Source organism: Battus philenor, unplaced genomic scaffold (genome assembly GCF_028537555.1).
Source record: "Battus philenor isolate CCGP_79_NKW_IND1 unplaced genomic scaffold, ilBatPhil1.0.hap1 SCAF_30, whole genome shotgun sequence".
Classification (NCBI taxonomy): domain Eukaryota; kingdom Metazoa; phylum Arthropoda; class Insecta; order Lepidoptera; family Papilionidae; genus Battus; species Battus philenor.
In genome coordinates, this window is record NW_027181694.1 from 4,727,561 (window position 1) to 4,742,672 (window position 15,112).

General features: G+C 38.3%; 1 protein-coding gene across 1 annotated transcript in view; it reads right to left on the reverse strand.

Moving 5' to 3' along the window:
* Window positions 1-15,112, reverse strand: part of LOC137927289 (serine-rich adhesin for platelets) — a 64,762-nt gene that overhangs the window by 8,859 nt on the left and 40,791 nt on the right. Inside the window, exons 3-11 of the mRNA XM_068771073.1 lie at window positions 14,911-15,078; window positions 13,140-13,253; window positions 11,653-11,806; window positions 10,924-11,069; window positions 9,412-9,511; window positions 8,885-8,976; window positions 7,110-7,289; window positions 6,456-6,563; window positions 6,101-6,247 (exon numbers count right to left, since the gene is read on the reverse strand). Of these exons, the coding sequence (XP_068627174.1) occupies window positions 6,101-6,247; window positions 6,456-6,563; window positions 7,110-7,289; window positions 8,885-8,976; window positions 9,412-9,511; window positions 10,924-11,069; window positions 11,653-11,806; window positions 13,140-13,253; window positions 14,911-15,078 (1,209 nt within the window). The remainder of the gene's footprint in view (window positions 1-6,100; window positions 6,248-6,455; window positions 6,564-7,109; window positions 7,290-8,884; window positions 8,977-9,411; window positions 9,512-10,923; window positions 11,070-11,652; window positions 11,807-13,139; window positions 13,254-14,910; window positions 15,079-15,112) is intronic.

Sequence of the window (15,112 nt, forward strand, 5' to 3'; positions counted from 1 at the left end):
GCTACGGGACATACCTGAGCTACTATTCGGAGTCTACCGTCTTTTCCAACCTTTGCAAATAGGATTCCGGTTTCTATTGTGAGCCTCCAAGTATACAGAAATATTTAAATATAATTATTTCGGTATATTTTTCGTTTACTGATACGTCACGTATTTTCGAAGCCAGATACATTTAGTTTTATTCTGACCGTTGTATCGAGTACTTCGTAAGCGCATTTTATTTAATTTAAAATGAGTAAACAATAAAAGTAAAAAATCAAAAGGGAACTCACGATGTTCCCAGATACCGTACAAATAAAAACAAAAAAACGAAAATTTACTGGAAACCAACATACTTTTGAGCAATCTACGGCATACAAGTACGTCCGCAGAGAAACTATTGCATAATAATGATGAGAATATTGTGATTGACCCATCCCATGGATATTGTATTCTACAGTTTGTCTCAGTTTTTAGTGCAATCAGCAATTTAGTGATGTGCAAAACTTGTCACAAAGAAATTACTTTTAATCAAGCAAGTCCAAGAGGCCTGGGGTTTAAAATAGCTGTCATTTGTGAATGTGGTAATTCGTACATGAATTCTGGACCAATGATAGATAATGCATTTGAAATAAATAGACGTCTTTTGGGCGTCGGAATAAATGGGATCAATCTTTTTGCGGACTAATGGATCTAGTAAGATCATCGCCAACGGGCTTCTTCAAAAGAGGGTCGATCATCTCGAAGAAAAGCTTCTTCAGCTTAACAAGCCCTTTTTGAGGAAGAGGAAGGTGAATTATATGGGCCTGGAATAGCAGATTAGCTGTAAGTATGACTTTAATCCATTTATAAAAGTGAAAACGATCATTTTATCTTTAAACGCGTTTTTCTCGAAACAGCATTTTTCGAATTTGCTGGAGTGATTACTCGGAGACAAATGATCCGATCGCTATCAAATTTTTTTCTCATCTTCTCCATATAGTTCTCCATACGATAACCCTCCAGTTTTTTGATCTGATCAAAAATCGGATTTTGGTAGGCCAAAAACGACCAAAATTTTGGGTAAAATTTAACTTTTTTTTTCAAAATGCCGCCATTTTGTCAATTTTTGATTTTTTGGTTCGCCCGAGGGTCATCGTACAGACAATATGTCTTTGTTTAACGAGAATTTTTTTTTTAGGTGTTATCAACGGAGAAGGCTGCAATCACTCCAGCAGTGGAGGACCTTTTTTTTTGGCGCCGCCGGAGATCGCGTGTTATTTTAAAAATATTCAATATATTATTCGAAAAATTTTACTGTGTATTCTCAAAACATGTATAAACAAACTCTCAAAATTTTAAAACGATTGATTGACTAGTTTTTTTTTTATTAATTCCCAAAAATCGCCTTTTTTTTGGCTGTCACACTAGGTGTGCCCCTTAATACCTACACTATGTACAAATTTATGATTAGACCAGAGATTAACAGGAATTTTTTCTCATACACCATTTTCAAAATTTATCAAGTTCCGGGGTCCCAACCCTGCACCTACATTTCATACCATTGAGATTTCTTTGTAATGACGTTTTTTTTTTGGGAGTAGGCCGCCCACAAGACGAACGATCTTTGAGAGAGGTCAACGGCAGTGAACGTCATTCGGTTGACATGATGATGATTAACAGATTCAGTTGTCACTCTCTAACGTTGCTCTCCAGCCTACAAAAGATTCGGCAATGTGTCCACAAATCAACGATATTAATTTACTTGTAATAGGTCTTGCATCTTAATATATACGCGCGCAAAAAAGCTTCAGTTCCAAACCTACTTCATGTACACTTCTAGGTTCATGTTTTTAGATCTGACATACCAGTCGAGAACTGTACGCACTAAGATATATGGACAAAACCTTGCAATAAGCCTCTATCGACTGACATAAGTATGATTAATGTAAAATTTAATGTGAAGTCTCTTTATATCTACAAAATGACCAGACATGTTTATTTTTGGGGACTCTATTCTACTTTTATGTGTTTTAATGGGACTCTCATTGTTCAAAAGCAGCATTTACATTTCGCAGGTTCAAAGCAGTAGGGTGCAGAGAGCGCCTAGCTTTAGACCTCTTTAAGCACATACCTTGGCACAGGCCACTACATACATAAAATTCCACTCAATTGAGAGGCCACCGATGCTCTTAATATATATATATATATATATATATATATATATATATATATATATATATATATATATATATATATAGCAATTTAGTGATGTGCAAAACTTGTCACAAAGAAATTACTTTTAATCAAGCAAGTCCAAGAGGCCTGGGGTTTAAAATAGCTGTCATTTGTGAATGTGGTAATTCGTACATGAATTCTGGACCAATGATAGATAATGCATTTGAAATAAATAGACGTCTTTTGGGCGTCGGAATAAATGGGATCAATCTTTTTGCGGACTAATGGATCTAGTAAGATCATCGCCAACGGGCTTCTTCAAAAGAGGGTCGATCATCTCGAAGAAAAGCTTCTTCAGCTTAACAAGCCCTTTTTGAGGAAGAGGAAGGTGAATTATATGGGCCTGGAATAGCAGATTAGCTGTAAGTATGACTTTAATCCATTTATAAAAGTGAAAACGATCATTTTATCTTTAAACGCGTTTTTCTCGAAACAGCATTTTTCGAATTTGCTGGAGTGATTACTCGGAGACAAATGATCCGATCGCTATCAAATTTTTTTCTCATCTTCTCCATATAGTTCTCCATACGATAACCCTCCAGTTTTTTGATCTGATCAAAAATCGGATTTTGGTAGGCCAAAAACGACCAAAATTTTGGGTAAAATTTAACTTTTTTTTTCAAAATGCCGCCATTTTGTCAATTTTTGATTTTTTGGTTCGCCCGAGGGTCATCGTACAGACAATATGTCTTTGTTTAACGAGAATTTTTTTTTTAGGTGTTATCAACGGAGAAGGCTGCAATCACTCCAGCAGTGGAGGACCTTTTTTTTTGGCGCCGCCGGAGATCGCGTGTTATTTTAAAAATATTCAATATATTATTCGAAAAATTTTACTGTGTATTCTCAAAACATGTATAAACAAACTCTCAAAATTTTAAAACGATTGATTGACTAGTTTTTTTTTTATTAATTCCCAAAAATCGCCTTTTTTTTGGCTGTCACACTAGGTGTGCCCCTTAATACCTACACTATGTACAAATTTATGATTAGACCAGAGATTAACAGGAATTTTTTCTCATACACCATTTTCAAAATTTATCAAGTTCCGGGGTCCCAACCCTGCACCTACATTTCATACCATTGAGATTTCTTTGTAATGACGTTTTTTTTTGGGAGTAGGCCGCCCACAAGACGAACGATCTTTGAGAGAGGTCAACGGCAGTGAACGTCATTCGGTTGACATGATGATGATTAACAGATTCAGTTGTCACTCTCTAACGTTGCTCTCCAGCCTACAAAAGATTCGGCAATGTGTCCACAAATCAACGATATTAATTTACTTGTAATAGGTCTTGCATCTTAATATATACGCGCGCAAAAAAGCTTCAGTTCCAAACCTACTTCATGTACACTTCTAGGTTCATGTTTTTAGATCTGACATACCAGTCGAGAACTGTACGCACTAAGATATATGGACAAAACCTTGCAATAAGCCTCTATCGACTGACATAAGTATGATTAATGTAAAATTTAATGTGAAGTCTCTTTATATCTACAAAATGACCAGACATGTTTATTTTTGGGGACTCTATTCTACTTTTATGTGTTTTAATGGGACTCTCATTGTTCAAAAGCAGCATTTACATTTCGCAGGTTCAAAGCAGTAGGGTGCAGAGAGCGCCTAGCTTTAGACCTCTTTAAGCACATACCTTGGCACAGGCCACTACATACATAAAATTCCACTCAATTGAGAGGCCACCGATGCTCTTAATATATATATATATATATATATATATATATATATATATATATATATATATATATATATAGCAATTTAGTGATGTGCAAAACTTGTCACAAAGAAATTACTTTTAATCAAGCAAGTCCAAGAGGCCTGGGGTTTAAAATAGCTGTCATTTGTGAATGTGGTAATTCGTACATGAATTCTGGACCAATGATAGATAATGCATTTGAAATAAATAGACGTCTTTTGGGCGTCGGAATAAATGGGATCAATCTTTTTGCGGACTAATGGATCTAGTAAGATCATCGCCAACGGGCTTCTTCAAAAGAGGGTCGATCATCTCGAAGAAAAGCTTCTTCAGCTTAACAAGCCCTTTTTGAGGAAGAGGAAGGTGAATTATATGGGCCTGGAATAGCAGATTAGCTGTAAGTATGACTTTAATCCATTTATAAAAGTGAAAACGATCATTTTATCTTTAAACGCGTTTTTCTCGAAACAGCATTTTTCGAATTTGCTGGAGTGATTACTCGGAGACAAATGATCCGATCGCTATCAAATTTTTTTCTCATCTTCTCCATATAGTTCTCCATACGATAACCCTCCAGTTTTTTGATCTGATCAAAAATCGGATTTTGGTAGGCCAAAAACGACCAAAATTTTGGGTAAAATTTAACTTTTTTTTTCAAAATGCCGCCATTTTGTCAATTTTTGATTTTTTGGTTCGCCCGAGGGTCATCGTACAGACAATATGTCTTTGTTTAACGAGAATTTTTTTTTTAGGTGTTATCAACGGAGAAGGCTGCAATCACTCCAGCAGTGGAGGACCTTTTTTTTTGGCGCCGCCGGAGATCGCGTGTTATTTTAAAAATATTCAATATATTATTCGAAAAATTTTACTGTGTATTCTCAAAACATGTATAAACAAACTCTCAAAATTTTAAAACGATTGATTGACTAGTTTTTTTTTTATTAATTCCCAAAAATCGCCTTTTTTTTGGCTGTCACACTAGGTGTGCCCCTTAATACCTACACTATGTACAAATTTATGATTAGACCAGAGATTAACAGGAATTTTTTCTCATACACCATTTTCAAAATTTATCAAGTTCCGGGGTCCCAACCCTGCACCTACATTTCATACCATTGAGATTTCTTTGTAATGACGTTTTTTTTTTGGGAGTAGGCCGCCCACAAGACGAACGATCTTTGAGAGAGGTCAACGGCAGTGAACGTCATTCGGTTGACATGATGATGATTAACAGATTCAGTTGTCACTCTCTAACGTTGCTCTCCAGCCTACAAAAGATTCGGCAATGTGTCCACAAATCAACGATATTAATTTACTTGTAATAGGTCTTGCATCTTAATATATACGCGCGCAAAAAAGCTTCAGTTCCAAACCTACTTCATGTACACTTCTAGGTTCATGTTTTTAGATCTGACATACCAGTCGAGAACTGTACGCACTAAGATATATGGACAAAACCTTGCAATAAGCCTCTATCGACTGACATAAGTATGATTAATGTAAAATTTAATGTGAAGTCTCTTTATATCTACAAAATGACCAGACATGTTTATTTTTGGGGACTCTATTCTACTTTTATGTGTTTTAATGGGACTCTCATTGTTCAAAAGCAGCATTTACATTTCGCAGGTTCAAAGCAGTAGGGTGCAGAGAGCGCCTAGCTTTAGACCTCTTTAAGCACATACCTTGGCACAGGCCACTACATACATAAAATTCCACTCAATTGAGAGGCCACCGATGCTCTTAATATATATATATATATATATATATATATATATATATATATATATATATATATATATATATATACTCTAAGATTATATACTAGGCGAACGCTTCGTGGAGTTTCTAAGATCACAGACCCTCGCGAGGGTAACGTCTGCCTGGTGAAAATTAGTCATATACATATATATGTTATTCAATAATCTACTTTACCGATTCTTTACGTGGTTTAATAGTAAAAGAAGTAAATTAGATGAGATAGTATTTTTAATAATAGAGTAAGTAGGTGATATCACTAGTATCATATTGTTAATTACAACATTTTCAATTTAATGCAATTTTAGAGAATCTTCTTATATTCAACTAACAGCGTTACGTCTTGAGATATAAAACTGCAGATGTTTAACAGCGCTCAGTAGACTTAGGGCCCCCACGAGGGGTGCATGGAGCGATGGGTGCAAGAGGCTTACCCTGACGAAGCAAGCGGTGTGACAGGTGAGGCTGATCTTGCGATGCAGTCGCTCGGCGGGAGGAGCGTTGCGGCGACAGGCGGCGCGAATGTCCCGCGTCACGCGAGCCGCTAGAGCCGCCTCCTCGCAGCGGGTAGCGCTGCCCTCCTAAACCAAAAATAACACAAATGAGAAATACACTTAATAAGATGTTCTTGCGATCAACGGACAATATTATTCCAGCTTTTAGACATAAATATTAATAAAAAAGAAACATAAAAATGCAATATGAAATTGTGAACAATTTGTACAACTTGTATTTAACTAGAAGATATCCCCCATCCTGGAACCATTAAAGACCAGAGAGTATACGTACAGGTGGATCGTCCAGGTCAATCTGCGTGATGGTGGTGTTGTCCTTCATCGCATCCAGGATGGCCTGCAGACCTGCGCTGCCCAACTTATTGTCTCGCAGATCCAGCCTCTGGAAACAATCAATGTAATATATACAACAATTGAATTCTTGTTTCTCCGCCATACCCATCCAGCAAAATAATTCTTGAAGTATTCCACAATTACTAATTCTCATCACTTTCATTTCAGACTGAGGACACTTCAGAAAAGTCACAGAGGAAGCCACAAGTGCAATGAATGAAAGACAAGATGAAGACCTGGCTGAGAACTTCCCTATTAAATTTATTCTTTGAAGTAAGGTCTTCAACATGATGAAGGTAGCAGGCAATCGGACTCTTAATGTCCAAAACCGGAAGTGGAAAAAGATAGAGACCTACACTAAATTTAGAGTCGAGAAAAATTGGAAAATATGAAAAAACACATTGGATTCATCTTTTTCAAGGAGGTTGATGCAGTCATCATTACCATCATCATTTCATTAGCAGCAGGCAGGACTTAGGCTACCCCCATAGATTTCAATAGGACCAGTTGAAATACTGTGTCCCCCGATGACATTAACAAAGTCTTCCATGCCAGTCATCTGTCTGAAAAATATAGTAATAGCATGAGGTTGGACCTGTAGTGCGCTGTTGGTGAGGAGGGAGGCGAGAGGGCGTGCGGCGTCGGGCCCGAGACGCGCCGCCTGCAGTCCGAGGGACACCAGCGCGCCCACTCCACCCTCTTGCAGCACCCGCACCGCTTCAGAGCCCAGCGCGTTGCGGCCCACGTTCAACACGCACAGTGATTGCGACGTGCGCTGATAAATACAAACTCATGATATCTTTATTCAAGTATGCATTTACATACAATGCGATTAAAATAAGAATAGGACGGGCTCTCGGCTAACTTCACTCATATAAGTACGGTCAGCATTAAATATATAAAATTAAAAAAATAATAATAATTGTTTTTGTTGATTGTTTAATTTGTTCTACAATGAGCAAAAGAGGTAGTGTTTTACATCGGCAAGCTCGAGAGATTATCAGCAATGTTGATAAGTACTTCGAGGAAGAGAAAAAACGTGCCATTATGTTGTTGGACCAGTTAAAACAAGCAAGAATTGTACCAGGGCCAGATGGCAATATTCATATATCGCGTGATGTATTTGGAAGTTTCATTAAGCATTTGGAAACTGCTTCGAAGGTAACCGAGCGAGTGACTTTAGCCACTGGTATTATTTTTTAACATTGCTTTTTTTGCACACTATACCAAGTTCCCGTTGTGACGTCACAACATGTCGCTAGGCCGATCCTATTCTTATTTTAATCGCATCTTATATTTCTGAATCGTCTATTATTTTGACATCATAAGTAGCAAGTTACCACCAGTGCGGGATACCGATCTGCTTTGCTGTGTAATAACAACCATGCAAATGAGTCAACTAAGTTCCACACTCATCAATTAAATCTTGAATGCCATAATAAGATGTATTCAATAATATACTTTTAAATTTAATTAATGGGAGATATGAGATATCTTGTGTAACATTTACGATAAACGCGTACTCTGTCCTACAAAGGATTTGTAAACTATGTATATAGAATAACATAAAAATATAATACAGGACAATGTATATCATAGTTGTTAAACATGCAATCCCAACTTTAATCTCCTGGGAGCTCTAGCCCTGAGTATCCAAGAGATCTAAAAGCTCAACAGCCTACCAATTATTTGAACGAAATAATATTTCTTGCAAAATTAATTCACTACATAAATCGATATTCTCGAACCTAGCAGTAGTCTTTATAAAAATACATTTTCAAATGTAAATTATATTAATGTCTTGAATTTTTCGTAAAGTAAGAACCTAGCAAAGCCTATTTATAAGAATAAGTACATTGTTTCAATGTTTCTATTCTCCAGTCTCCATTGATTCTATTTAAGAAAGAAAAGGACCAATATTTAGCCACTTCTGCACATGCAGTGGTAGTCGTGCAACAAAGTGTACCGTCCGCCAGTCCGCCGACAAATGCGTATGCAGCAAACAATGCGAATCACACAACTGCCACTGCCAAATCACTCAACACGTGTTTCACCCCTCCACGGGGCATCTTCAGGAGTTATGTTACACCAATTAGTGTCAAACACAGAGTCAACAAACAAGGCTCTCCATTAAATGATTCTATTTACTTAATCATTAATAAAAACAACTTTACCATATTTCACATTTGTACATATTAAAATTAATTATTATTTACTGCCAGAATACTAGACTTTTTTTAGCCTGTACCAATTCAAAAGAAGAGTAAAACAAAGAAACCTATTTCAGAATGATCACCTTTGGGAGATTGGAAACAGTTGTACAAGCTTTTACACAATAATCACCATTTATATGCAAGATATTCAACTCACCAACACTTTACCAAGATGCACCGCACAGTTCCTCGTCAGCTGATTGTTCCACAGCACCAGGAACGCCAGCCCTCTGGAGTCATACCCACTGACTGCAGACAAAGCAAGTTATTTAACTTTTTTTAACATCATAATATTGTTACTTGTCAGGGTGGAGCTTTAAATAAAGCAACGGACAGATATTCACTATTTGTTCACATTCTCGTAACTACGCGATCACTGTACTATAACTCCGCGAACATCTTATTGTAAACGGACACAAGTGATGCTCATTTGTCACCTGTCTTAGTAATCATCAGCTTCTCCATTGTTGGTTGTCCTCTTGGCGGTATGTCATAAAAGAGTTCAGTTTTCTTCTAGTTCCTATCAAACGAAGAATGAGCCGGTAGACCAGGCGTGGGTAGGCTCCACTAGGTCGACCGATGACATTATTAATGTCGCAAGAAGTCGGGAAAAGAGGGAAAGCTATGCCTTGCAGTAGGCATCCATCAGCTGAAAATAACATGAAGAATTTCAGAAGTACTCACTGGGGCAGTGGTGTGGGGACATGGGCGAGGTAGCAGCTGAGGGCGGTGTGTGCGACGATTGTTCAACTAGCGCCTCTGCTATCTGAGCTACACCCGCATCCTGAACGATACATAATAAAACTTATATTAATAATTATAATCAATTTCTGTCAAGTCTAGAATACAAGATAGAAATGAGAGATAAAGTCTAGAACCTTAAATATTTAATGGATTCAGGCGTTACCTTGCGGAAGTCCATCCTAAGTAAGAAAAGGACCAATATTTAGCCACTTCCGCACATGCAGTGGTAGTCGTGCAACAAGTACATCGCCTGCCAGCCCGCTGATAAATGCGTATGCGGCAAACAATGCGAATCACACAACTGTCACCGCCAAATTACTCAAAACGTGTTTCACCCCTCCACAGGGCATCTTCAGGAGTTATGTTACACCGATTAGTGCCAAACACAGAGTCCAAGTCTAAAACCTTAGTTCCTTCTGTTACCATGTCGTCTTAATCATCTCACCGTGCAGCTGACAATCCTACAGACAACTTATTTACACTTTTTATTCACCATGATACAGGAAGTAGTCTTATCGCTTGAGGTGATCTCTACCAGACAATGCCCTGGCTGAATAAATACACAGATATTACCGATGGGTAATTTACTTTTACCGACTTTCAGCTTAGAATATATCTTCCATCGATTGACCCCAAAATATAGTGGGTAAAAAAGTTTGTATATGCGAATGATAAAACTATGACTCTAACTGGTTGGGCATCATCGAGATTCCTAAAAGTTAAACTTATTTTTGTTTTGAGGTGTTGGACATGAGGGTCTTAGGGAGATGTTTTTTTTTATGGCCCCCGCTATTGGGGGCCTATCGTACCCCCTATCTGTTGTGGGACAGGGACTTTTTGTGAAATTTTATTTATTTTTTCACAGAATTTTTTATTTTCGTTCTCTTCTTTCGCACGTCACATTATCTTTTGGTCGTTTCTTTCATTCCACAATTATATTGTCTTTCCCTTTCGCTCTGTATCACCTTTCATTCATTCCTCATTTCTTTTTATATTTTCTTAAATTCTATTGTTATTTTAAATCACATTTTTACTTACATTCTACAATTATTCTATATCACAGTATTATTATATTATTTTGCTTTTATTTTGTCTTTATTAGTTCTATTTCTTTGCAACATTAAGTTTTTATTTCTTTCTATAGCTTTATTTATAATTTTTCTACAGAGGTTGATGAATAGGTTTTTGGTTTGTTTTTCGCTTATCAGGGAGGCTATTGACTCCTCCCTGATTTTTACGCCAGACCGGCACTCGAAATTCGAGCCGGAGTCCCCCGAATGCGGGACACCGGGCCACAAGATGGATCACGGTCTGGTCCACACCCGGTTCACAGAAGCACGAGGGGTCCTCCTTGAGCTTGAACCTGTGGAGGTACTCAGAGAACCCCCCGTGCCCCGTGAAAAGCTGGGCCGAGACCGCATTAGGGAGATGTTATCTGATGAATTGTTGGACCTGTATGAGGTTGTTGGAGAGATCCAGCAACTGCAGGCGAGTGTTGAATCGCAGCAGCGAGGCGAGCTGCGACGCGTCTCCGACGCTCAGCCTGTTGTCGCCCAGCCTCAGCTCTCGCACCGAACTGTTGGACTTCAGTGCTATCACTGCAAACAAGTGTTTCACTCTTACTCCTTAATACTCTGTGACATTTTGTTATGATACAATGTATTAAGGTTATCAATTTTCAAATTTGTTAATCAGCTTCAATACATGTGATTGTTTCAAAGTAAAGGTTGCAAATATGATAGGCTATTCAGGGTCTGACTAGCTGGTCTATTGGCTCGGTTTAGTGAGTAACAACATAAATATAAATTAATAAAGAGTCTAAGTTCGGCCTTCTTGGACGCCATTAAGTCGAAATCCTTAACGGGCATTATCCACGAATGACAGGTTCTATCACGTGGGCCCTTAAACCTAATCACTCCGTGAAGTTGTACAGACAACCTTACGTGGTCGTCAGCGACGCATCAAAAAGGGGAATTCCACAGATATAAAATTGTTCATTTCCGTCGGTATAAATACGGGCAAAGCTTCAATGGAAATACTTCTACTTCGTAGCAATCTAAGGATTCGACGGCCTCGCAATCCAGTGAAAATGTAGTATATAGAGGAACCAGCTTAATTTTTTGCTATTAAGTATTATGTAAATGTAATATAAAACATGCCTTTTGCCATTGCCCTACTAACCGAGACAAAGCAGTGGTTCGCCAGACAGCTGGGCACGCTGCAGGCACAGCGATCGCAGCGGACAGGCAGCTGGACGCAAAGACCTGGCCAGCACAGACGCGTGCGACGCCTCCAGCGCGCCGTCGGACACCTCCAACTCCGTCAGTTCCGCGCTCTGTAAATACCAAAACATTTTATTTATACTAACTGCCACAACATTTACTACTATCAAAATTAGGCCAATAACTACGTCGCAGATTGTTAGAAAATATAAAAATATATTACAGAGTGGCAGTGGGCAGCAAGCCACACGATGCGTAGAATTAATGATCGCTGACACCTTAAAGTTTTGGAGTGAAGATTACAGACTGGCAAGTGCAGCACAGGATGTTTACCCACAGGTGGACAGAACTTTAGGTCGTTAAAGTCCTCGGAAGACGTTGAAAATCTTTTTGGCTGATCTTCGTCCGGCAGAGGGCGTTATACGATGATTCATCGTAGGTATGATCATGCCGCGACTACAACTGTGAAGACAGTAATAAGCGACGAAAATTTTACTATTATTTCATTGACACGTTAAGTTCCTTAAATTGACGTGTCAATTGCCACAGATAAAATAGTGACATTTGATCATTATCAAATGTCACTATTTTATCTGTGGCAACTACAATTTCAGCTAATAGCAGGTTTTAAAGACGGTTTCGCTGCGCTTGCATTACATAAAGGTCCCAGCGAGCATCTGTTCTGTGCGCTATTTGGTCATGCCCTCTGTTACTTACCAATATGCTGTTTTTTTCTTTGACCAAACACTCACTGCTACCCAAACGGCATCAGCAGATTCAATGAATTCGAGACGGTAGAATGCAGAAAATGCCTAGTTAGACCTCTTTTAAGACAGCGAAGCTCGAAGGTTCCCTGGGAAGCCTCGGCTTAGGCCGCTACATGCTACTTTTTACTTAGCGTACGCTCCTTGGAATTCACTATAGAGATGAGTAGCTAAGACAAGAAAAATGTATATCACTCCAGCGCGGGCGCGTTGCAATTGTATCTCTATGTCTTTATACTTGTAACGAGTTGCGGCTCGCTTAGAGTTAGAGAGAAAGAGATAGGTTGATATAGCAATTTACACTTAAAAGAGAGAGACGGATAGCTATTATATATTTGTATTAAAAATGTATACGGATTTTCTGAACGACAACATCACGCGCGCGCTGTATGCTTTTTTTGCTTTATGACAAAGACATGAAATGATTAATAGGAATATTTCACACATTTATTCCGCCTTATTGAGTTCTAATTCTGAGCTAAAAGGGCCAAAGATATAAAGGATATATTTTTAGTGTTAGCTGCTTCATTCTCTCTCTGAGCCGTACCGAGCTAACTAAATGTGTTAAAGATATAAAAGAGTGATATATATACAAAGATCGAAAACATATCAATCAGCCTTTTTCTTGTCATATATTATGCCCATCTCTAATTCGCTATGTTGGAGATGAGGTTACACATACCTTTTTTACCATCCTCGAGGTAGCCTGCCAGCCTCTGATGCCGTAATTCCGTGGTCCCATCACGCACACCACATTGGTGCTCTCGTAGTACTCGACCATGTCGAACATCGCCTCCTTGAAAACATTATCGATACGTAAACATCGATGAGTTGAACTGCCTTTAAGAAGAGCATTACTAAGTTATTAATATACGATCAGGATTGAAAAACATTCGGTACACGTTAGACCAGTGATTCCCAAAGTGGTCTATATCGACCCCTAGGGGTCTATGACAACCTGCAAGGGGTCTACGTCAGCGAAAAAAAAATTGGGGGCCCATGAAATGAAAATGAGGGTCCACGATAGTGGATCTCAACACATGCACTGATAGTACCTATTTACTTACATCATACTATCTTATAATATCAAAACATTCACATTATTTATAAAAGTACCTATGAAGTAAAAAAATTATTATATATCTTTATAAAATTGTGTAAGTTGTAGGATGTTGGTATTAGCTTTGTGGTCACAATACATTTTGATCTTGTAAAAACCTGAGAGTCGCAGTCTCGTGTTTATTTAATGTTACGTATATTTTACGTAACAGATACAAAATTTTATTTTGAGTAGTTTTAATTTAAATTCAATTAATAAACGTATAAATTAACATGTGTTTTAACTTTAAGTTTTTAACACTAAACTTCAGTTAAAAATTTACAGGAAATCAATATCAGGTAAGTAGGGGGTCTACCCAACACAGAAAAACATGGCAAGGGGTCTACGACACAAAAAAGTTTGGCGATCTCTGCGTTAGACGCATGCTGCTTTTGACCTGCCCGACTAGAAAACTGTGTTCAGCAGTGAACTCTTACGACTGAAATGGTGATGATGATGTTAAAAGTTATAACCAATCTTTCAAAAAGGTGAATATAAAGATCATTAGCTTTCAATTAATGTATAGTAAGTAAGAAAAGTACCAATATTTAGCCACTTCCGAACATACAGTAACAGTCGTGCAACAAAGTGCACCGCCCGCCAGCCCGCTGATAAATGCGCATGCGGCAAACAATGCGAATCACACAACCGCCACCGCCAAATTACTCAACACGTGTTTCACCCCTCCACGGGACATCTTCAGGAGATATGTTACACCGATTAGTTCCAAACACAGAGTGTTCTGTGGTACTTAGGATGAACTTCCGCAAGGTAACGCCTGTTTCCATTAAATAATGTATGGTACACTCTATACAAAAAGACAATAGCTTCAATTACATGTCAAAATTATTTATTGTTTACTATCTGTCCCCGCAGACTCGTACTGCCAAGAGTTATTGGCTTGTCGTATTCCAACAGAAAAAATAAATTAATGTAATATATTACAGAGTGATCACCCTCTACAGATGATTGTAAATACGTGTAAAAAATTTTTGCTGGCAAACTTTACATTCATTCCTTTAAAACTTACACTCACAACTAATAATCATGTATATATCTTTAAAGTCTCTGTTTTTTTTTTAAATGAATAGACAATATGGATTGTTTGGCAATTAAAGGCATTTTCCGAGCCGATTAAAGTTTACCAGGATGTTGGAGAAGCAAAGCATTGAAAGCTTTTAAAAGCTTTTCTTTTCGAAAATTCGTCAATAATTGTATTACTGATTAGGATTGCAGAATCCTTGACTTCCAGTTAGATAAACAAGGTCGTCGTCATCTGTACGGAGGCCTACGTGGACGCCGTACGCCTGCATTATGATTTGTGATCAATACCAAGTTTACTTATAAAACTCACCGCGCCCTCGTCATCGATCTCCACGTGATCCAGCTCCAGGCGTCGGAACTGCACCTTCCGGAGCACCGCCTCCAGCGCATCAGCTGGGGCGCAACCCTGCAACGAGCACTCGGACAGAGCCAGGCGCGGCGCCCGGGCACCTCCTCCGATCGCATTGTCCGGCAACTCCTGGAAATTAAAGCGTTTAATTAGATAATTGTAT